The following is a 24,906-nucleotide window of genomic DNA, read 5'->3' as shown; positions in this document are numbered from 1 at the left end:
TTGATTACCAAATTGGGGGGCCGGTGAATCGGGATAGAAGTCCCTTATCTGATCTGGTTGTGTGGATAACCAGACGGGAAACCAGCAGAGATGGAGATTGACAAATTTTTAAAAGAACCAACTACGGGGGCATTAGAGGATGCCAGAAATGTGCAATTGTTGGTTATTGTGAGACAATTGAATCTCTCGGCGGTGAAACCGGCGATGAGGAGGTTGAAGATACAGAGGGCGATAGCTGTGTATTATGTATCCCAAGGTGTGTTCCTGTCGGGGGCATTGGAACTGTTCCCTGAGAGGAAACCAACCGAGGGTGAGCTTCAGTTACAGTTAGAAAAATTAAGGTTGGCTGAGGAGGAAAAGAAGAGGGAGCATGAACTCCGGATAAGACAGCTGGAGGCAGAGAGAGAAAGGGAGAAGGAAGAAGCTGAAAGGCAGAGAGAGGAAAGGGAGGAGGAAAAGAAGAGGGAGCATGCGCTTCGAGTAAGGAGGCTGGAGCTGGAGGCTGAGAAGAAATGGGAAGAGAGGCAGTTTGAGCTGGAAAAAGAGAAGTTAAAGGCAGCGCAGGGAAGGGACTAGGCAGCAGACCCAAACAAGGGGTTCAGGATTGGTCAGGAAATTAAGTTGGTACCCCCATTCGAGGAGATGGATGTCGATAGGTACTTCCTCCATTTTGAGAAAGTGGCTTTGAATCAGAACTGGCCTAAGGAGAAATGGGCTGTTCTGTTACAGAGTGTACTTAGGGGGAAGGCTCAGCAAGCCTATTCGGCATTGTCTATGGATGAGTCTAAAGATTATGATGAAGTAAAAAAGGGCTAAACTAAGGAGTTATGAATTGGTTCCAGAGGCATACCGGCAGAAGTTCCGGAATTTGAGGAAGCCATGGGACCACACGTATTTAGAGTTTGCCCGTGAGATGCAAATGTATTGTGAACGGTGGTGCGCCTCTAAAGGGGTCGCTGGAGATGATGACAAACTGCTACAGTTAATGCTGATTGAGCAGTTCAAAGGTTGTATCCCTGAAGGTATGAAGATGCATTTGGACGAGAAGGAGACAGAGACTCTCTCTGCGACTGCCAAGTTAGCAGACGAGTATGCCTTAACCCCACAAGACAAAATTTCCCCCAAATAAGAGCTACCACAGAGGTAGTAGGGACGGTAGAGAAAGCCCACCAGCTAAATCTGAGAATAAGCCGGGGACTACCGGAAAAGGCAAGGAGGAGGAAAAGCAGGTTGGCAAGAATGCTCCCAGCTTTACGTGTTATAATTGTGGGAAAGCTGGCTACATAGCATCTAAGTGCTTTGCTCCGAAGAAGGAGATAGGAAAGGGAAAGACGGTAACTCCGACTGGTTGCATTGAGCCGGTCAGCAGACCGATGAGGAAGGCGAAGTTAGATAGAGCCCAAGAGGGGCGTGAGAGGTTTATTTCGGAAGGGATGGTATCTGTGAAGGAAGGAGAAACCCCAGTTCCAGCGTGGATCTGGAGAGATAGTGGGGACGTGTATTCAGCAGTGAAGCTGACAAACAAGCCTGTGAGTGCTGAGGACCCGCCCATAGATTCCAAGATTTATCCCGCCTGCGCAATCACTCGCAGCATGTCTAGAAAGGCGGCTGAGACCGGAACCAGTTTAAATGAGTCCGGTGCTGATTTAGCAGAGACGTTTTTACCGACCTTGTACCAGGAGGGGTTAGAGGATGGTTAAGTGGAGAATAGTGGGGTTAAGGAAAGTAAGGGAGACGAAGCAGATTTAGTGTTGTCAAGGAACGGAATTTTGACGCGCCCATAAGATACCCCTAGGTGGACATTTTGGAGTGAGGAAGGAGGTTATGGAGGCACAGAGCCAAGATGAGAAACAGATGGGGCAGCTAGAAGGTCCAGGGTTGGACACTGGTGATTTATGTAGCTTGACAGAGCTGGTTGTAGTTGAAGAATTTAAGTGTGTTCCCGATGATATAAGGGCAGTCCTAGATGAAAAGGATGCCGCTACCTTGAGGGAGTCTGCTGGGTTAGCAGATGAGGTTGTTTTAACCCGCAAGGTTGAGTTTACCCCAGATGGGAGTTGCCCAGAGAGTAACTGGGAGGATCAGGGGAACTTGGAATTTGAAAGGAAGACTGGTATTGGAAGCCTAGAAGAGGCAGATGTCCCGTTGGCCTGTGTTCAGGTTGTTGAAGTACCTGTGGAGTCACAGGGTACTGAACCTTGTGTTGAAGCTCAGGAAAAGTCTGAGGTATCTGACTTGGTTAAAAAGGAATGCAGTCCTTTTGGGTCAGATGGACTTGGTTCAGTGAAGAAAGGGTTAACCTTGGCACCAGTAGAAAGTGAGGATTCTCAGTCACTTGTGTTAAAAGTTAGTGATGAGATGAAAACTGGTGATGTGGATGTTACTGAAGATATTGAGGGGGAAAGTGTTACTAAACTTTTAAATAAAGTAAATTTAAAGGCAGGTTTGGTTTCAGAACTGTTAATAAAAGTGAAGGGACCATTAACTAAACAATGGTTTGTTAACAAGGTGCCTGCAAATCAATTACAGTTTGTTTTGAAATTTAAAGATAAACAACTTGATGTTCTTCAAGTATGTGATTTGGAGAGACAGAACTTGAAGTGTTGTTTTGACCAAGAGGGATCACCTGCAGATGTTAAATTCGAAACTAATAGAATTAAAGATCCTGAAGATAAAATTAATGACCTGCTTAAAATTAATGAGTGGTGTGGAAGTTCAGCAAACGGGCTTAGTTTGGAAAACATTAGTGATAAGCTAGCTCCTGTGAAAGGAGTCTGTGAAGGCCTATTCCACACTGGTGAGCAAGCTAACCACGTGAGAGTTAAGTGGAAAAGAGGCAAGGGTTGACCAAATGCCACTTTGAATAACAGGGTCTGGTTTTGCGGGAATTTGACTTTTTGTTAGACGAAGCTTGTGAATAATAAAGACCATATCATAGAAGATTGACTGAATGTTAAGTTTAAAAGTGAAGTATAGATTAGTATTTGCACAAACTTCTGTAACGTAATACATTATAATCACACATGTATTAGTTCACACTTTGTAATATACACCTAAGCCAAGAACACAACCCATTGGTATGTTTTTGGCTAACATGAAGAATAAAAATAGACGGTTATTAAGTTGGAGTCCGTTGTTACAAGAATTCGATATTAAAATACAACATGCAAAGAGGAGTGACAATGTAATTGCTGATTGTTTATGCAGGTGTTAATTTGAAAGTATATCTGTATTATTCTTGTAGTTAATGATCACTTCTGTATTATATTAAATTCTGTAGTATGCTTTACTAGTTAATTTTCACCCTGGTGAAAATTCCTTGATGGATGGGGGTGTTATGAGTGCTGAACAGACCTGATGGAAATGGGGTGCGGAGTTAACCATTCCTCCCCTTCCTTTGAGAACTATGAACTAGTGCTATTGCTATGCTGCTAATGAGAGAGAGAGATGAAGCACAGAGGCAGGAATATCTGCTACAGATAATACAGAGAGACACACACATTTGATTTATGTATTATGGCTTCTTCCTGGATTGTTTACCTTTCACTGCAAGGACGTTACTTTGCTCGTTAACATTTCTAAGAGACAGCAGGAGTGGCCTGATTTGATGGACGTGGTCATTTTGAGTTGATGAATAGTTGGTATCCCATCAGTGGGGATAAAAGACAGGTGTGGGGAGACACCCTCAGACACACCAGTAGACACTGGAAGAGGGTGGGTGCACCCACAGGAAGGTGGGGGCTTCGGACTGAATCAGGAGATCGGTCAACAAAGCTCACAGTGTGACGGCAGGACTGGTGAGGACTTGTGTGTGTGTCCACTCATGCCAGAGTGACGAGTTCTCCACAGAAGAACGGTCTAGCTGGAGGACGGAGGGGTCATAACCAAATGACCACAACGGTACGAAGGAATAAGACAACGGAAGGTTTGCCTGCTGCAGCTGTTACATCTCGCTCGCTCTCTCTCTCTCTCTCTCTCTCTCTCTCTCTCGCTCTCTCTCTCTCGCCAACAAATTACAATACAACAACCGCAACTACCTCAGCACACATGAACTGAACTGAACTCTATATCCTCTTATGACAATTCATTTACCCCTAGATATTGATAGTTTGTTTATTATTGTTGATTATTATTCCTACACTTCTATGTTTATTATTGCTAACCTGTTTTAAATGTATATTTGCATTTTTGATACTGTATTGTGTAGTTTACTAATAAACACCTTTAGTTTTCGGTACCACCAGACTCCAACAGATTCTTCTATTTCTGCTGGTCTGTAAACCCAGTTATGGGGTATGTAACAGAAGTAGTGCAGTTTAGGTTGTGGCTATTGAAGGCATGGGTGACTAATGTGGGGTAAAGACAGCACAACCTTCAGAAGCACAAATAGAAGTGAGAAATTGAGGTTTGGCAAATATGTTACTTTCACCTACTTCAGTTTTAAAGCACTTCATTAAACACTGCACAAACCATTTATTAATTATTGTATACTGTACTTCCTAGTAGGGTACATGGACTTTTAACCTTACAATCCACATCATTATCCACCTTGTCTTTCTGCCGTGCTGCAGCTCCAGAACTTAAAATCTCATCTCTGAAGAGTATTGATAGTGGCTGAGGTCACTTGTCTTGTAAAGACACTTCTGTAGAACAATTTGCCAAGAACAATCATAGTCATGGAAAGACCATGATCGCCCAAGTCATACGATATGGCACATAATGATGATGATTATATTTATTTACTTTGTTATTTATTTTTCTATTTGCATAGAATTTACTTGCACATTGGTTGTCAGTCTGTGTGTAGTTTTTCATTGACTCTATTGTATTTCTTTGTTCTACCGTAAATGCCTGCAAAAAATGTATCTCAGTGTAGTATATGAACTTTGGACACTGCATTTTCTCTGCTGTTTACTCCACCCTGTTATTGTTCTGCCTGAATACACTTTGTAATGAATTGATCTCCGTGAATTGTTTGCAGGACATGTTTTTCCACTGAACCCTAGCACACGGCAGTAATAAACTAATTCTAATTGCAACCAATTCCAAGAATCGATGCAGGCTTCGTGCCAGACTGGAGAAAACCGAAAACAATGGGCTTGCATTGGCTGTAATCTAATATACGTTAGAACCATTTCATAAGATTCTGCAACTTAAATGCAGTGTCATTCCTTAAGGTCAAGTATTTAAAAAATGTTACACTTGTGCAACAGTCAATTTGAGAAGCTAGTCATCTAACTGGCCTGCCCCTCTGGTCACTGTTAGTTGCAGGAATGCCAGTGATAAGGAAATAAGTATATTACTAACCATAAGCAACAGGCGTCAGTTTCAGAACTGTGTGGAGAGGACACTTCAAGTATGGCAGTTCATCTGTAAAAAAACAAATGAGAAAATCATAGAATCCTACGGGCATTTAGCCTATCTTATCCATGCCGACCATGCGGCTGAGCTACAATAACTCCATTTGCCTGCATTGGAATATGCGGTTCCTTTAGGTTGTCATAGCTGGGATTGGTAGTGGGGTCAAGCTCCCACTACCTATTAAATGTTCCCAATGGCATGTACCTCAAACAGCCTCTGACAACCAAGTCCAGCTCCTGGCCTTCACGCGTGGCTTAGCTATGAAGCCCAGCAGAACCGTTTCTACTGACAAGAGAAGGGGCAAAGGCGAGTTACTGGCGCCTTAAAACCAATCGCTTCAGGCAGATGGGGCTCATCAGCCATTGTTGGCAGCTCATCTAGGAGAATGAAAAGTGATCTGTCTTGCGCCTATACCTACTCATGGGGAAGGCTTCGGGAGTAAACGCCGAGGGTAAAATCCAGAGCTGGAGTTCCAATGGTAGTCCTGCATTGAGTTCAATGCAGACTGGCAACACCTTCGACACTGCTGGTGACAAACTGTATTGGTCTCAGGCGTTCCTTTGGATTAATCAAATATGTGGAGGCGGGGAACATGCTACATGGCAACAACTTGCTCTCCATATTGTACTGTCCGGGCTTGTGTATCTAGGATGCAACATCCATGGTCGACTCTGACCAACAGTGACCTCAACTCAGAACCTGCAGTACTGTGCAAAAGTCTTAGGCACTCTATCTACATACTGTATCTGTGCCTAATACTTCTGCACAGTACTGTATCTACCTTGATAATAAACTTACTTTGAACTCTTGACTTGTTCTTTCCTATCTCTGGAATTGTCGTCACTGTTTGTTTGTTCAGAGGTTGTGGCAGTCTCTGGCAATGATAGTGCTTTGATTGCACCTGAACTTTAAGAGCATTTCAGAGTCGATCACTTTGGTGAGCCTGGGAACCCTGTCTTACTGACAGGGTGATGTCAATTTGTGTGAAATGTTTCTGTCACTTTATCCAAGGTGTAAAGTACGTGAATGTGATGAATAAAAAATCCTTATGTTAATCAGTACAAATTGATAAGAAGCATAGATTGTGTGCACAGCCAGAGACTTTCCCCCAGGGCGGAAATGGCTAATACCGCCCTGGGGAGGGACACACAATTTTAAGGCAGTTGGAGGGAAGTATGGGGGCGGGGGGTGATGTCAAAGGTAGGCTTTTTACACAGAGTGGTGAGTGTGTGGAACATGCTGCCAGGGGTAGAAGAGAGGCAGATACATTAGGAACATTTAAGAGACTCTTAGATGAAAGAAACTGGAGGGCTATATAGGAGGGAAGGGTTAGATTGATCATAAAGTAGGTTAAAGGTTGGCCTAACATCATGGGTTGAAGGGCCTGTACTGTTCTATGCTCAGTGTTTTTAATTAGAACTAGAAAGATAATAAAACACAGATGAGTACAGCACAGGATTAGGACATTCGGCCCATAATGTTGTGCTGAACCAGCTAAAAAGCAAATCAAAAACACTCAAATACTAATCCCTCCTATCTACACAATGTCCATATCCCTCCATCGTCCTTACATCCATATGTCGACCCAAATTTCTCTTAAAAACCTTTAATGTATTTTCCTCTAGCACCACACCAGGAGGTCGTGGGAAACAACGGTTTAGGAACACCAAGTGAACGGGGGACACAGCTAGTTGAGTTCTGTCAAGAAAAACACCTCTGTACAATGAACACGATGTTTGATCAACACCCTCGGCACAAATACAGCTCCTGATGGTAAAACCAGGAACAAGATCGATTATATCCTCACCAACAAATGATGATAATCAAATATTCTGAAATGCAGGACATATCCGGGAGCTGACTGTGATACTGATCATCAACTGCTGTTGGCCAAGGTGAAGGTCAGGGTTAAGGACGTAAAACGAGCAAAACCACCAGTCAGATACGATCTCTCACACTCATTCAGCATAGAGGCTTCAACAGCTTTGAAGCCCTGCTGAACTTACAAGAAGAGGTCGATCCAGAAGAACTTTGGAATGCAAGAAGAGATGCAGTGACAACAGCAGCAGAGAAATACATTCCAAAGCGACGCAAGCACAAAGGTACAGAATGGATCACAAATGAAACGCTGTATGCAGTAGAAAAGAAGAGATTGGTGAAAGGTCAGAAGGGAACCACCTCATGTTCAGCCACTCCTGTGACTCCGGTGCCTGGCATCACTTTATGGACAAATATATAAGCTATCTTATATTTTTAATTATAAGATTATGCTTTTAATTATTGTCTTCTTTATCTCATTGTGCTTTTTTGTGCTATATTAGATCCAGAGTAACAATTATTTTGTTCTCCTTTACACTTGTGTACTCAAAATGACATTAAACAACCTTGTATGTTGAGATTGTAGCTGAACACTATCAGCTGCCACTTTAACGTATGGTCTTTGGAATGTGGGAGGAAATTCACGTGGTCACAGAGAGAACATACAAACTCCTTACCAGGGCTGCTGGTTCTGTAAGAGAGTTGTAATAACTTTTATTCTATGGTGCCATCCCCAAAAAATGACAGAAATCATAGAAACAGGCCTTCAGCCCATCGAGCCTCACCCATTCTGACCATTAATCACCCATGTACACTAATCTTACATTGCAAAGATCAAGGAATTGAGGGTTATGGGGAAGTAGCACAGATGAGGAGTTGAGAGCAACAGAGATCAACTATGATCACAATGAATGATAGGGATGGCTTGAGGGGCTAATTTTCTTGAGAATCTGTCCCCTTTAGGCCATTCTGAGGATAAAGGAGCAACTTAGAATGGTGTCAGTAAACTGCATTTGGCACATGGGAATAAAAGATGAACGATGCGTTGTAGGTGCTAATATTCTTTGAACTCATGATAATTTTAGTGTGTATTTAGGTCGTTGAAAATGTAAAATGTGTAACAGCATCTAACTACTTAAGGAAAATATGCATAACTGAACAAACTCCAATCGGCAGCAACTTCTATAGGTGCGTAGTGGAGAGTGTATTGACTGGCTGCACCATGGTCTGCTGTGAAAAAACACCAATGGCTCTCAACAGAAAATCCTACAAAAGGTAGTGAATTCAGCCCAGTCTATCACAGGTAAAGTCCCTCCCTCCCCTCCACAAGAGCACATCTACGTGAAATGCAGTCGTGGGAAAGCAGCATCCATCATCATAGATTCCTACCACCCAGGTCATGCTCTTTTCTCGCTGCTACCATCAGGTAGAAGTACAAAAGCCTCAGGACTCACACCTCCAAGTTCAAAAACAGTTACTAGCCCTCAACCATCAGGCTTTTGAATAAAAAAGGACATCTACACTCACTTGTCCCATCATTGAAAAGTTCCCACAACCAATGGTCTCACTTTAAGGACTCTTTACCTTGTTATTTCATGTTCTTGTTATTTATTGCTATTTATTTATATTTGCATTTGCACAGTTTGATGTCTTCTGCACTCTGGTTGATCGTTCATTGATCCTGTTATAGTTACTATTCTATAGATTTGCTGCGTATGTCCACAGGTAAATAAATCTCAGAGTTGTATATGTTAACACATATGAACTTGGGTAATAACATTTAATTTGAACTGAGGCCCAGAAAGCAGGAAACTGGAGGTGTTGGGACAAAACAATGCTCTCAGTACCCTGGGGTCAGGGGTCAGGGTGAGTAAGCCAGTGAGAGCACACTTTTTGAATGTCAACGTCTGCTGGAGCACCCGGAGATTGGGCTGAACAATACCACTGCCACCCTAACCTGGTGAAACCAAATGTAGGTTCATACACATAAAAGTCGCTGTGAAACTCAGGACAGGGAAGAAAAGTGCTTCACAAAGGTTTTTTTTAACTGCACTGTGGCTATTGAGAGATGGCAGAATTCACTTGGAATCCTTGTGGCTTATCGTTACTTCAAGGTATGAGTGAGGAGGACAGTGAAGACCAGCCATGATCACAGTGAATGGTGGGGCAGACTTGAAGGCCCAGCTGTCCTCCTCCATTTTCTTGTGGATCTCTCCACATATGTAATTTTGAGATCAAAGGGGCAATTTATTTATTTATTGTGATAGAGTGTTATATAGGTCCTTTGAGCCATGCCACCCAGTAATTCCCAAATTTAATACAAGCCTAATCATGGGACAATTTACAATGACCAATTAACCTACCAACTGTTATATCGTTGGACTGTGGGAGGAAACTGGACCACGAGGTGGAAACCCACGTGGTACAAACTCCTTACAGGCAGTGGCGGGAATTGAACCCAAGTCGCTGGTAAAGTGTTGTGCTTCGGAGTCACAAATGGCTTCGTAGTCCCATATAAGAACATAACATAAGAACATAAGAGATAGGAGCAGGAGTAGGCCAATCGGCCCCTCAAGCCTGCTCCGCCATTCAACAAGATCATGGCTGATCCAATCTTAACTCTAGTTTTCACCGAATCCCACAAGGCAACAGTGCCAACCAACAGGGCACCATGCCGCCCATTTTATTTTATTATTCATCCCGCCCAAACCCATGTGATCACCCGGGGGGAAAAAAACCGAGTTGCCAATTGAGGAGAAAAAATCTGGAAAATTCCTCTCTGACCCATCCAGGCTATCGAAAATTGGTCCAGGTGATCACATGGCTGATCTAAACCTAGCCTCATGTCCACTTACCTGCTCGCTCACCGTATCCCCTAATGCCATTTTTATCCAGGAAAATGTCTATCTCCGTTTTGAATTTATTGAGTGTAGTAGCTTCCACAGCTCTCTGGGGCAGTAAATTCCACAGCCCCACTACCCTCTGAGTGAAGAAATTTCTCCGCATCTCAGTCCTGGAACGGCATCCCCTTATTTTAAGATTATGCCCCCTAGTCCTAGTTTCACCCATCATTGGGAACATTCTCCCCGCATCCACCCGATCAAGCCCCTTCACAATCTTATATGTTTCAATAAGATCGCCTCTCATTCTTCGGAACTCCAATGAGTAGAGTCCCAATCTACTCAACCTCTCATCATACATCAACCCACCCATCCCCGGAATTAACCTAGTGAACCTTTTAATGTAATTGTTTGCATGATTTACTAGGGTTCAAGAAATTGTATCTCAGCGTGAGACTCTTATCAGAAGATGGATTAGGAAAAGGTGAATCACAAACTTTACAATAATCTCATTGTTGTACCTGCTCCTTTGTTCATAAAGTAGGCAATGAGGCATCTCATGACAGCCTGGTGTGCAATTACAAGCACATTTCCTTGTCTCTCTAGTTCCATGATGACTGGCTCCACCCGCTGAACCAAATCCTGGTAGCTCTAAACACAAACAGACAGATTATGATGGACATTCAATGTAGAAAAACAAACCTAAACAAAATGGTCTAGAATGGGTGCAGTGTGAAGTAGAACAAGACAATATATAATCATGGCAGAAATATTTGATTCACTTTTCTCAATTAAACTGCCAGAACCTACTATCTACAATTAAGTACATTACATTAATATTTTTAACATGCACACATACCTATTTCAACATTGAAAGTACATGAACCTGACAATTATCAACAGATAGAATTATGCTGTGTGAAAATAGACCGTGCAGCTCAACTGATATATGCCAACCAAGACGCTCACTCAAGCTAAACTCATTTTGCTGTGTTGGACCCATATTCTTCTAATCATTTCCTCAAATACCTTTTAAATATTAGACCATATGTCAAAGGAGCAGAATTACACCATTTGGCCCATCGAGTTTTCTCTGCCATTCCATCATGGCTGATTAATTATCCTTTGCAACTACATTCTCCTGCCTTCTTCCTGTAACCTTTGATACCCTGACTAATCAAAACCTTATCAACCCTTGGCTTTAAATATTATAATTGTACCTGCCTTGATCACTTCTTCAAGCAGCTTATTATGTAAACTTGTCACACTCTGAAAAGTATGCCCCTTAGTTCTAAACACAAGAGATTCTGCAGATGTTGTTAATCTGAAGCATTAACTTCAAAAAGTGGCAGAGAAACTCAGCAAGACAAGTATCTATGAAGTGTTAAAACATTCATGTGTATAATTGCAGATAATAGACTCTAGCAGTTTAATGAAGGGTTTTGGGCCAAAACTCTCCATAGAAGCTGCCTGACCTGCCGAGTTCCTCCAACATTTTGTGTATAATGCCCCTTAGTTTCCATTTAAATCCTTCCATTTCACCTCAACCTATGTCCTGTAGTTTTAGCTGCAACTATTCTATGAAAAAGACTATCTATGCCCTTCAAAATTTCAAAATTCTATAAGGACACCTCTCAACCCTTTCACTCCAGAGAAAACAGTCCACATAACTCAAGCCCTCCTTGTAACTCACAGCGACATTCCTGTAATTTTTTTCTGCACACTCTCTAGCTTAATCACAATATTCCTACACTTTGGCAACCAGAGTGCACAATATTCCAAGTCAACTTGACCAATATCGATTTGTACAATGTCCCATCTTCTACACTCATTGTCTCGATCCATGAGGGCAACTGTGCCAAATGTCGTTTTCACCATCCTGTATTAATATTTTCAGCTCTTATGTTAGAGTTTTGATGTCTACACATTTTATTTTCACTTGTGAGTCTGTTGGCAGGTTTTAGGTTTGTTGCTTTTAATACAATCCCTTCTTGGGCTTAATTAAACCAGACACACAGTCCATCATAAGTAAATACTTCCTTTGCGAGTATCATTCAAATGTCCACTGTGGGATTCTTTCGAAGATTCAAGGTATATTTATTATCAAAGTATGCATGTAGATTCCAACTCTGAGATTCATCCTCCCACAGGCAGCCACAAAACAAAGAAACACCGTGGAACACACACAAAATGCTGGAGGAACTCAGCAGGTCAGGCAGCGTCTATGGAAAAGAGTAAACAGTTGGGGTTCTGGGCTGAGACCCTTCATGAGGACTGGAAAAAAGATGAGAAAACAGAGTAAGAAGGTGGGGGGGGGGGGGCGGGCAGTAGGGAGAGGAGGAACTAGTACAAGGTGCTAGGTGATAGGTGAAACCAGGAGCAGGGAGGAGTAAAGTAACGAGCTGGAAAGTAGGATAGGAGAGGGTAAAGGACAATGGAAGAAAGGGAAGAGGGAGGATATGGGCAGGTAAGGAAATAGGTGAGAGAGAGAAATGGGAAAGGGGAATTGTGAAGTGGGGGGGGGGGGGGTTGCAATTACCAGAAGCTCGAGAAATTGATGTTCATGCCATCAGGTTGCAGACTACCACGGAACCTGTACAAACACCCAATGCACGAGAAAAAACAAATTACGCAAACAACAAAAGCCAACGAACAACACATGGAACATCAACATCAAACCGAGACTCAACGTCAGTAAGACCGAGGAATTGATTGTGCACTTCAGGAAGGGTAAGACAAGGGAACACACACTCGTTCTCATAGAGGGCTCAGAACTGCAGAGAGTGAACAGTTTCAAATTCCTGGATGTCAGTATCTCTGACAACCGAACCTGGACCCAACATATTGATGCAGCTATAAAGAAGGCAAGACAGAACTATATTTCATTTGGAGCAACACGTACAACAAGCTGAAGGAACTCAGCAGGTTGGGCAGCATCCGTGGAAACGAGCAGTCAACGTTGACCTGCCCGACCTGCTGAGTTCCTCCAGCATGTTGTAGGTGTTGCTCTGACCCCAGCATCTGCAGTGTACTTTGTGGTTATATTTCATTTGGAGTTTGAGGAGATTTGGTATGTCACCTAAAACACTTGCAAATTTCTATAGAGAGCATTCTAACTCACTGTATCACTGTCTGGTATGGAGGGACGACTACACAGGATCAAAGTATGCTGCACGGAGTTGTAAGATTAGTCAGCTCCATCACAGGTACTAGCCTCCATAGTATCCAGGACAACTTCAAGGAGTGGTGCCTCAAAAAGGTGGCGTCCATCCTTAAGGACACCCATCACCTGAGGAAAGGCACTCTTCTCATTGTTATTATCAGGGAGAAGGTACAGAAGCCACAGTCAACAGTTCAGGAACAGCTTCTTCACCTTTGCCATCAGATTTCTGAGTGGACATTGAACCCGTGAATAATACCTGACTGCTTTTTATTTCTATTTTTTTGTACTACTTATCTAGTGTATATATTATATACATATATTTTAATTCATTGCTGCTTACTTTCTATATTATCGTGTATTGCATTCTACTGCTGCTGCAAAGTTACAAATTTCATGAACTCTGCCAGTGATATTAAAACGGATTCTGATTCGGATTCGGTTTAATTTAGTATTCAGGGAGCTATGTAGCTGTACCCCAGTGTCCCTCTGTTCAATAGTCTCCAGGGCTCTGCAATTCACTGTGTAAGCTCTATTCTAGTTTAGCTTCACAAAATGCATCACCTCACACTTATACGAGCTAAATCTCTCTGTCCACTCCCTTATCCACTTTCCAGACAACCCCCTTCACTATCCACTACACTACCTATCTTGGTATCAGCTGCAAACTTACCATCTACATCTGATTGAAATCAATGTCGTTTATTGTCATCTCCACAAGTCCCTATGTGCACGTGTGCGATGAAAAACTTACTTGCAGCAGCATCATAAGCACAAAACATCAGAAAAGCATCATTCACAAGAAAAACAAACAAAATGTACACAACACACACAAAATGCTGGTGGAACACAGCAGGCCAGGCAACATCTATAAGCAGAAGCACTATCGACATTTCGGGCCGAGACCCTTCGTCAGGACTAACTGAAAGAAAAGATAGTAAGAGATTTGAAAGTGGTGGGGGGGAGGGGGAAATGTGAAATGATAGGAGAAGACCGGAGGGAGTGGGATGAAGCTAAGAGCTGGAAAGGTGATTGGCGAAAGTGATACAGAGCTGGGATGGGAGGCCTCGGGAGAAGGGGGGGGGAAGCACCAATTTTTTAAACAAGGAAACACAACTAGAACAAAAAGTCTGTTTTAATACAAAGTTATTAAGGATTACTGGGGTTAAGGCTACTGGGGAGAGTTTAAACTAGAATTGTTGGGGGGTGGGAACCAAACTGAAGAGCCTGGGGAAGAAGAGTTTAGCTCACAAATAGAGAAAGCTAGGAGACAGTGTGAGAGGGAGGATAGGCAGGTGATAGAGAAGGGAAGCATTCAGACCGAAGGTTTGAGATGTGTCTATTTTAACGCAAGGAGTGTTGTGAACAAAGCGGATGAGCTTAAGAGCGTGGATCATTACTTGGAGATATGATGTGGTGGCCATTACAGAGACTTGGATGGCTCAGGCACAGGAATGGTTACTTCAAGTGTTGGGTTTTAGATGTTTCAGAAAGGACAGGGAGGGAGGCAAAAGAGGTGGGGGCATGGCACTGTTGATCAGAGATAGTGTCACGGCTGCAGAAAAGTTGGACACCATGGAGGGATTGTCTAAGGAGTCTCTGTGGGTGGAAGTTAGGAACAGGATTGGGTCAATAACTTTACTGGGTGTTTTTTTATGGGCCACCTAATAGTAACAGGGATATTGAAGAGCAGATAGGGAAACAGATCCTGGAAAGGTGTAATAATAAGAGTTGTCGGGATGGGAGATTTTAATTTCCCAAATATCGATTGGCATCTCCCAAGAGCAAGGAGTATATATGGGGTGGAGTTTGTTAGGTTGTTCAGGGAGGTTTCTTGACACAATATGTAGATAAGCCTACAAGAGGAGAGGCTGTACTTAATCTGGTATTGGGATATGAACCTGGTCAGGTGTCAGATCTCAGTGGGAGAGCATTTTGGAGATAGTGATCATAATTCTAGCATTGAAGTGAGATAGGAACAGACAAGTTAAAAAAGCATTTAATTGGAGTAAGGGGAATTATGAGGCTATCAGGCAGGAAACTGGAAGCTTAAATTGTAAACAGATATTCTCAGGGAAAAGTACAGAAGAAACGTGGCAAATGCTCAGGGGATACTTGTGTGGAGTTCTGCATAGGTATGTTCCAATGAGACAGTGAAGTGATGGTAGGGTACAGGAACCGTGGTGTACAAAAGCTGTAATAAACCTAGTCAAGAAGAAAAGCTTACAAAAGGTTCAGAGAACTAGATAACATTAGAGATCTAGAAGATTATAAGGCTAACAGGAAAGAGCTTAAGAAGGAAATTAGGGAGAGCCAGAATGGGCCATGAGAAGGCCTTGGCAGGCAGGATTACGGAAAACCCCAAGGCATTCTACAAGTATGTGAAGAGCAAGAGGATAAGACGTGAAAGGATAGGACCTATCAAGTGTGACAGTGGGAGAGTGTGTATGGAACTGGAGGAAATAGCAGAGGTACTTGCTATAATGTACTGGTTACGCACAGGAGTACGTTCAGCCAGAGACTCATTCCACCGAGATGCAACACTGAGCATCATAGGAAGTCATTCCTGCCTGTGGCCATTAAACTTTACAACTCCTCCTTCGGAGTGTCAGACACCCTGAGCCAATAGGCTGGTCCTGGACTTATTTTCACTTGGAATAATTTACTTATTATTATTTATTTATGGTTTTATATTACTATATTTCTACACTATTCTTGGTTGATGTGACTGTAACAAAACCCAATTTCCCTCGGGATCAATAAAGTATGTCTGTCTGTCTGTCTGTTAATGAATACTTTGCTTCAGTATTCACTGTGGAAAAGGATCTTGGTGATTGTAGTGATGACTTGCAGCAGACTGAAAAGCTTGAGCATGTAGATATTAAGAAAGAGGATGTGAAGGAGCTTTTGGAAAGCATCAAGTTGGATAAGTCGCCAGAACCAGATGAGATGTGCCCTAGGCTACTGTGGGAGGCAAGGGAGGAGATTGCTGAGCCTCTGGCGATGACCTTTGCATCATCAATAAGGACTGGAGAGGTTCTGGAGGATAGGAGGGTTGCGGACGTTGTTTCTTTATTCAAGAAAGGGAGTAGAGATATCCCAGGGAATTATAGACCAGTGAGTCTTACCTCAGTGGTTGGTAAGTTGATGGAGAAGATCCTGAGAGGCAGGATTTATGAACATTTGGAGGGGTATAATATGATTATGAATAGTCAGCATGGCTTTGTAAAGGACTGGTCGTACCTTACGAGCCTGACTGAATTTTTTTGAGGATGTGACTAAACTTATTGATGAAGGAAGAGCAGTCAATGTAGTGTATATGGATTTCAGCAAGGCATTTGATAAGGTAGCTCATGCAAGGCTTATTGAGAAAGTAAGGAGGCATGGGATGCAAGGGGACATTGCTTTGTCAATCCAGAACTGGCTTGTCCACAGAGGGCAAAAAGTGGCTACAGACGGGTCATATTCTGCAGGGAGGTCGGTCACCAGTGGAATGCCTCAGGGATCTGTTCTAGGACCCTTACTCTTTGTAATTTTTATAAGTGACCTGGATGAGGAAGTGGAGGGATGGGTTAGTAGGTTTGCTGATGACACTAAGGTTGGAGGCGTTGTGGACAGTGTGGAGGGCTGTCAGAGGTTACAGCGGGATATTGATAGGATACAAAACTGGGCTGAGAAGTGGCAGATGGAGTTCAACCCAGATGAGTGTGAGGTGGTTCTTTTTGGTAGGTCAAATATGATGGCAGAATATAGAATTAATGGTAAGACTCTTGGCAGTGTGGAGGATCAGGGATCTTGGGGTCTGAGCCCATAGGATGCTCGAAGAAGTTGCGCAAGTTGAATCTGTGGTTAAGAAGGTGTATGGTGTATTGGTCTTCATCAATCGTGGAATTGAGTTTAGGAGGCGAGAGGTAATGTTGCAGCTATATAGGACCCTGGTCAGACCCCACTTGGAGTACTGTGCTCATTTCTGGTCACCTCACTACAGGAAGGATGTGGAAGCCATCGAAAGGGTGCAGAGGAGATTTACAAAGATGTTACCTGGATTGGGGAGCATGCCTTATGAGAATAGGTTGAGTGAATTTGGCCTTTTCTCCTTGGAGCGACGGAGGTTGAGAGGTAACCTGATAGAGGTGTATAAGTTGAGAGGCATTGATCGTGTGTACAGTCAGAGGCTTTTTCCCAGGGCTGAAATGGTTGCCACAAGAGGACACAGGTTTAAAGTACTGGGGAGTAGGTACAGAGGAGATGTCAGGGGTAAGTTTTTTACTCAGAGAGTGGTGAGTGTGTGGAATGGGCTGCCGGCACAGTGGTGGAGGCGAATATGATAGGGTCTTTCAAGAGACTTTTGAATAGATACATAGAGCTTGATAAAATAGAGGGCTATGGGTAAGCCTAGTAATTTCTAAGGTAGGGACATGTTTGGCACAACTTTGTGGGCTGAAGGGCCTGTATTGTGCTGTAGGTTTTCCATGTTTCTATCAGTTGTACTGTTTCTATACTCAAGTGATTAGGGCTGCGCTGAATGGTTCAGGAACTGAATGGTTTGAAGGAAAGTCACTGTTCCTGAAGCTTGTGACATGAGAAAGGAAGGGGAAAAAGGCCAGAATATAATGGTAGGTAGGGCAATCACAGGTCTCCAATTTGAAAAGCTACTTTGATAATTAATACACTTCTTTTTACTTCAACCCTTCCCCTCTCTCGATTTCAACTATCACCCACCACTTGGACTTCTCCCTTCCCTTCCCCCCCTTCATACTCTGACTTCTCATCTTTTTTGCCAGTTCTGCTGAAGGATCCCTGCCCAAAACGTCAACTGTTTATTTTTTTCTATAGATGCTGCCTGACCTGAGTTCCTCCAGCATTTTGTATGTTAAATGCACTTTGAATCTTTGAAGTCTTAACTACCACTCCCTGCTGCCTTCCACCAAGCCAACTTTGATCTCTCATCGCTGCATTCAATGTAATTTAGCCTTTTGGGTCAGCTGTAAACACATGTCTACAGTCAAATACAAACATATCATTTTGTACTAATTATACTCTTGCCATCAGAGTCACTGTAGGAATTTGAAGCGGGGGTTAAAATAGCCTTGCAGCACAGCATTCAAGGAGAAACTGAACTGCATCTGTGTGTTTAGACGAGTCCCCAACATATAATTTCACATAAACTGAAGACTGTAACTCTGAGGAACAGATTGGCATACAAGCAGAGCCTAATGTGCGTTTTTATTGAAGTTAATTGAAACAGTTCAACCTCATCAGATTCTCATCAACTATAGCAAAGATAAGCAGATATAGATAGATAGATAGATAGATAGATAGATACTTTATTCATCCCCATGGGGAAATTCAACTTTTTTTCCAATGTCCCATACACTTGTTGTAGCAAAACTAATTACATATAATACTTAACTCAGTAAAAAATATGATATGCATCTAAATCACTATCTCAAAAAGCATTAATAATAGCTTTTAAAAAGTTCTTAAGTCCTGGCGGTAGAATTGTAAAGCCTAATGGCATTGGGGAGTATTGACCTCTTCATCCTGTCTGAGGAGCATTGTATCGATAGTAACCTGTCGCTGAAACTGCTTCTCTGTCTCTGGATGGTGCTATGTAGAGGATGTTCAGAGTTATCCATAATTGACCGTAGCCTACTCAGCGCCCTTCGCTCAGCTACCAATGTTAAACTCTCCAGTACTTTGCCCACGACAGAGCCCACCTTCCTTACCAGCTTATTAAGACGTGAGGCGTCCCTCTTCTTAATGCTTCCTCCCCAACACGCCACCACAAAGAAGAGGGCGCTCTCCACAACTGACCTATAGAACATCTTCAGCATCTCACTACAGACATTGAATGACGCCAACCTTCTTAGGAAGTACAGTCGACTCTGTGCCTTCCTGCACAAGGCATCTGTGTTGGCAGTCCAGTCTAGCTTCTCGTCTAACTGTACTCCCAGATATATAAATATTATCAAAAATATAAATATTCAGATCAGTCTTTATTGAGAATACACACTTGGGGGTGTGCTCTCAAGGGACAAATATACATTTAAAAAAGTTCTCTGATTTTAGTGCATCCACAGAGAGTGGTCATTTTATTAGGTACACCTGCTTGTTAATGCAATAATCAGCAAATCATCTGGCAGCAACTCAATGCATAAAAGCATGCAGACATGGTCAAGAGGTTCAGCTTCTGTTCAAACCAAACATCAAAATGGGAAATGTGATATAAGCAATTTTGAAGTGGAATGATCATTGGTGCCAGATGAGGTGATGTGAGTATCTTAGAAATTGCTGACCTTGTTCCAATCCGACCTTGTTTGTGGATAATGATTTTGTAAAATTTATGAAGGACCAGATAACCTTTTTTTTTAAAAAACACTAATACGTCATCTGATATTTCATCCCAGGTTGTCTGGGATGCTTTGAAAGCATATGAGGGGTCAAATTATTTCATTTACTGTGAATGTTAAAAGACTCTTTTAGAGTGACTAGATCTGATCAGTCAGATTAAAGCAATAGATCATCTATATGCCCAGACTAAAAATCCTGAACTGTGCAAGAAGCGAGTAGAACTTCAAACTAAGTTTGACCTTATTTCTACACAACCAGTTGAATGTCAACTTCTTGAAAGCAAGAGCTGATTCTATATCCATGGTGATAAATCTGGTAAGTTTTTAGTTGACCAACTGAGATGCTCTAAAGCTAAACAACATATTAAAAAAATTCAAATCAGAAATGGGAATATTACTTCCAATCATTCTGAAATCAATGATACATTTAAAATTTATTATTCTCGACTTTACACCTCTGAATCTTTAAATGATAAAATTTCTGTTGCCCATTTTTAAATAATTTAAACATTCCTTCGCTCTCCTCTGATTTTAAAGCAGAACTCAATGAGCCATTATCACTAGAAGAAATATCCTCTGCCATTTCTGCATTGCAGTCTGGCAAATCTCCTGGTCCTGATGGGTTTTCTGCAGAATTTTACAAATCATTTTTTTCACTACTTTCATCTCAGTTATTATTAGTTTTATCTGATTGATTTAAAGATGGTAAATTACCATCATTTAATGAGGCATGTATTATTCTTTTACCCAAAAAGGGTAAAGATCTAATAGAATGTTCTTCGTATAGGCCGATTTCTCTGTTAAATGTTGATGTTAAAATTTTGGCTAAAGTCTTGGCTCATAGATTGAAGAACCAAACCCTCTATTATTTCTGAAGACCAAACTGATTTTAACAAAAATTGTCTTCCCCTTTTTAATATACAATGCCTATTTAATATCTTATATGCACCCTCAACTGACACTCCTGAATGTGTCATTTCTCTTGATGCGGAGAAAGCGTTTGACTGTGTGGAATGGAATTACCTTTTTGCAGTTTTAGAAAAATTTGATTTTGAACAAAGTTTTATTTTATGTATTAAATTGCTATACTCATGTCCCACCTCTTCAGTTTTGACTAACTCTCAGCAATCCTAGTCCTTTAGCCTTAAACATGGCACCTGACAAGGATGACCTTTAAGTCCCCTACTTTTTGATTTGGCTATACAGCCATTGGCGATTGTATTTCAAAGTTGTCCGAATTGACAGGGATTTGGAGGGGAGGTATTGAGCATAAAGTTTCTCTTTATGCTAACGATCTTTTATTTTTTGTATCAAATCTGTCTACTTCCCTACCCCCAATGTTTTTACTTCTTAATCAATTCAGCCAGCTTTCGGGTTATAAACTTAATTTACACAAGAGTGAACTCTTCCCTATTAATAGAGAAGCACAAACATTAGTATTTCATGACCTCCGTTTCAAAGTAGTTAATAATCAATTTACTTATCTTGGTATTACAGTAACAAGGAATTTCAAGACCTGTTCCAAGAAAATTTTACTAATCTTTTAAATTCTACGTCTTTGGTAGGTTGAATTAATGTTAATGTTACTAAAATGTATATCCTTCTTAAATTTTTATATTTATTTCGGTCTTAACCAATTTTTATTTCTGAAGCTGTTTTTGACTTGTTAGACTCTTATCATTTCGTCCTATCTATGGAAGGGCAAACGTTCTAGACTCAATAAAGCTCACCTTCAAAAATCTAAAAAAGAAGGCGGTATGGCTTTGCCTAACTTCTGTTCATACTATTGGGCAGCTAATATTCACTGTCTTACCTTTTGGTCCTTCTATTATAATCAGTCTGATTGTCCAAAATGGGTGACAATGGAGTTGTCATGGTTTCTCTCTCTCCTGTCCTATTCTGCATAATCATTTTTTTCAACCTTCTACACAAGACTCAACATTTCATGATTGGCATAGAAAAGGCATTAGGCATTTTGAAAATCTTTATATAGATAATCGTTTTGCAACTTTTCAACAATTGTCTGTAAAATTTAATCTACCTAATACTCATTTCTTTAGATACCTTCAAATTAGACATTTTATTAACCCCTTATTGTCTAATTTTCCTGAGATGCCCGAGAAAAATGCTGTGGAAAAATGCAATGGATAAATGTATTAATCCATTGGGTAAAGGCTTAATATATTTTACTTGTGTTAATGACCTTGAGGAGTGTTCCCTTTGATAAAATTAGAACTGCATGGGAGTATGACTTAAATATGTCTTTATCTGATGCAGTCTGGGATTCCATTCTTAAGTCAGTTAACTCAACTTCCTTATGTGCTCGCCACTGTCTTTTACAGTTTAAGGTTGTACATAGGGCTCACGTGTCTAAATCTAAATTGTTGCAGTTTTATCCTGACATTAGTCCTGTTTGTGACAAGTGTAAAGTGGGCGAGGCTGCTCTTATTCATATGTACTGGGCTTGTCCTAGTCTAGAGAAATTCTGGAGGGAAGTCTTTTCATCTCTATCTCATATTCTTAAGTGCCACTTAGAACCTAATCCTCTGATTGCCCTTTTTGGTACCTTGTGTGAGGCAGATATGCATCTGAGTCCGACTAAACGTCAAACACTATCTTTTGCTTCTCTTTTGGCTAGGTGCTTAATCCTCCTCAGGTGGAGAGATATTGCCCCACCCACTTATGCTCAATGGCTTAATGATATTATGTCCTGTTTAGACCTTGAAAAAATTCATTATTCACTCATCAATTCAGATATAAAGTTTCAAAAGGTGTGGGGACCTTTTCTCAAATACTTTCAGAACACCCTTTTAGATTAAGTCTATTTTTTCAATCCCTCACTTTCAGCTTTTTTTAAAAAGTTTTATTGTTTCTTTGATGGGAATTATATTATAGTTTTGGTAGTAGGCATTAAATTTTTTTTCTTATATATTACAGCTCTGTGGGATTGAATGTTCCAATTAATTTTGTTTACATATTGTAATGGTTGGCCTGGCATTCTGTTTTTGGAGAATGGGGAGGTTACTATCTCTATATGATCTTAATTTGGGTGCTGTTTCCTTATTGTTATGAACTTTATATTTGATACATATATTTTGCACTGTATTAATTTTCATTTTGTAGTTGGGTTTTTTTGTCTGTAGCTGTTCTGTAGAAATGCATAAAAAATTAATAAAAAAAAGAAATTGCTGATCTCCTGGGATTTTCACACACAACGTTTACAGAGAACGGTGCGAAAAAGACATCAAATGAGTCAGCAGTTCTGTGGGCAAAAACACCTTGGTAATGAGAGAGATTGGACAGACTGTTTCAAGTTAACAGGAAGGCAACAGTAACTCAAATAACCACGCATTACAACAGTGTGTGCAGAAGAGCATCTCTGAACACACATATCAAGCCTTTAGGTGGATTTGCTATAGCAATACAAAACCACAAACATACTCAGTGGTCACTTTATTAGGTACAGGAGATTGTGGTGCATCCACTTCAAGGTTCAACATGTATATCTTATGATCATGAGATAAGATTCAGCCCATCGTCTGCTATTCAATCATGGCTGATTTCTTTTCTCAACCCCATTCCCCTTCTTCCCCCCTCCACACCCCCCATAACCCTTAAACCCCTGACCAAATCAAGAACTTGTTCATCTCTGCCTTAATACACCCAATCACTTGGCCTCCAGAGGCATCTAAATTCCACAGATTCAACCCCCTCTAGCTAAAGAAATTCCTCATTTCAGTTTTAAAGGGATGTCCCTCTATACTGAGGCTGTGCCCTTAGACCCTGGATTCTCTTATGAATGAAAATACCCTCTCTACGTCACCCTATACAAACAAGCCTTTCAGTACTAGGTCCCCTGTCATTCTTTTAAATCTGCTTTCTTCTGCCACCTACTGGCAGGCGCACTGCTGGTCTGTTGAACTGTATGAGAAGTACCGTACTCAAGTAGGTAAAGAGAAAACTGAATCAGTTTTGCAGGCAAATTCAGAAGGTTAAGCATATAACATTTCTTAAGAACAGGGCATGGGAAAGAAGGGGGAAGGAAGAGAGCGAAAGCTGTGATAGAACAGAAGGCAAAAGAGAGTAAGTGACCAAAGGATTAGCACTAGGCTAAAGGGAATGGAACAGGAACATATCAAAGAACAAAAGACAACAGGATCAACAGATTTATCAATACTTATCAGAAGGAATTATGATGTGAGATGGTTCAAGGCAGAGAACAGAATGCAGCAATCTGTCTATTCAATACAATGTGTCGCTCCTCAAATTTCTATTGAAAGTGTAAAGAGTTAATTACACTGCAAAATGATTTGGGAGCTGAGGGTTTTACCTACAGCATGCAAAGTGCATGTTTACATTGAACTAATAAACATGAGATAGAATGAGGGAGTTGCTGTTCCTTGTTGAAGGCATTAGTGAACAAAGGAGAGTTAAAAATAGGCTCTGACATATGCAAATTGTTCTGTGAGGTGAGTCAGCAGTCAGGGTAATGACGTATGAACCCTCCCCTTTCAGATGCTGAAAGAGATCAAGCAGAGCTCACCTCAAATTCCACAACCTATACACTCACTTTCAAAGACTCTACAACTCATGTTCTCAGTATTTTACTTACTCACTTACTTTTTTATGGCAACTTGTCTTCTTTTGCATATTAATTGTTTGTCAGTCTTTGTGCGTAGTTATTCATTGCCTAACATAAATGAATCTAAAGATAGTACAATACTGTGCAGAAGTCTTGGGCACTTAAAAAATTCTGTAAAGCAAAGATGTTTTCAAATATAATTAAAAGTTTCTAAATATCAAAATAATTACTATAAAGAGCAGTAAAAACATAAATCAAATCAATATTATCTTTAAATCAATTCCCTTGGATACACTGTCATGCAGTTTTATAAGAAAAGCAGCTGGTAGGTTTTTCCAAGTATCTTGGTGAACTTGCCACTGTTCTTCTGCAGACTTTTTGGCTGCCTTGCTTGCTTCTGTCTTTCCACGTAATCCCAGAGAGCCTCAATGACATTGAGAACTGGGCTCAGTGGAGGCCATACCATCTGAAACCATATAAAAAATCCAGGGTACCCAAGACTTTTGTACAGTATTGTATATGATGATATGTACATACATTGATGATAAATTTATTTTGAACGTTGAGTTGAGAAGATACGCTTGCTAGTGACATCATGCTGAAGGTTGTATAATCAGCAGATGTGTTAAAAAGAAAGGTACTTGGTCAGGACAAGGTGAACTCTGTCTTGGAAGAAAGTGGGTAGATTCCAGTGATGCTACAGGTGATAGCAAGAAGTCTCTCATTAATGTAGATGGCTCCCAGGATAAGCAGCAAAATGTAAGTTGGGAGGTCTCTGTCCATTAACAGTAC

At 41.2% G+C, this 24,906-nt stretch overlaps 1 protein-coding gene across 2 annotated transcripts in view; it reads right to left on the bottom strand.

Annotated features, from left to right (window-relative positions):
- The window catches only part of LOC140717382 (6-phosphofructo-2-kinase/fructose-2,6-bisphosphatase 2-like), a 124,233-nt gene that overhangs the window by 44,365 nt on the left and 54,962 nt on the right, over nt 1-24,906 (bottom strand). For both annotated transcript variants that reach the window (XM_073030911.1, XM_073030914.1), the window contains exons 11-12: nt 10,541-10,670; nt 5,308-5,370 (exon numbers count right to left, since the gene is read on the bottom strand). In XM_073030911.1, coding sequence (XP_072887012.1) covers nt 5,308-5,370; nt 10,541-10,670 — 193 coding nt within the window. The remainder of the gene's footprint in view (nt 1-5,307; nt 5,371-10,540; nt 10,671-24,906) is intronic.

Source organism: Hemitrygon akajei, chromosome 27 (assembly GCF_048418815.1).
Source record: "Hemitrygon akajei chromosome 27, sHemAka1.3, whole genome shotgun sequence".
NCBI lineage: Eukaryota > Metazoa > Chordata > Chondrichthyes > Myliobatiformes > Dasyatidae > Hemitrygon > Hemitrygon akajei.
Note: the sequence above shows the minus strand (reverse complement) of the source record. Positions and strands in the feature narration are given on the sequence as shown.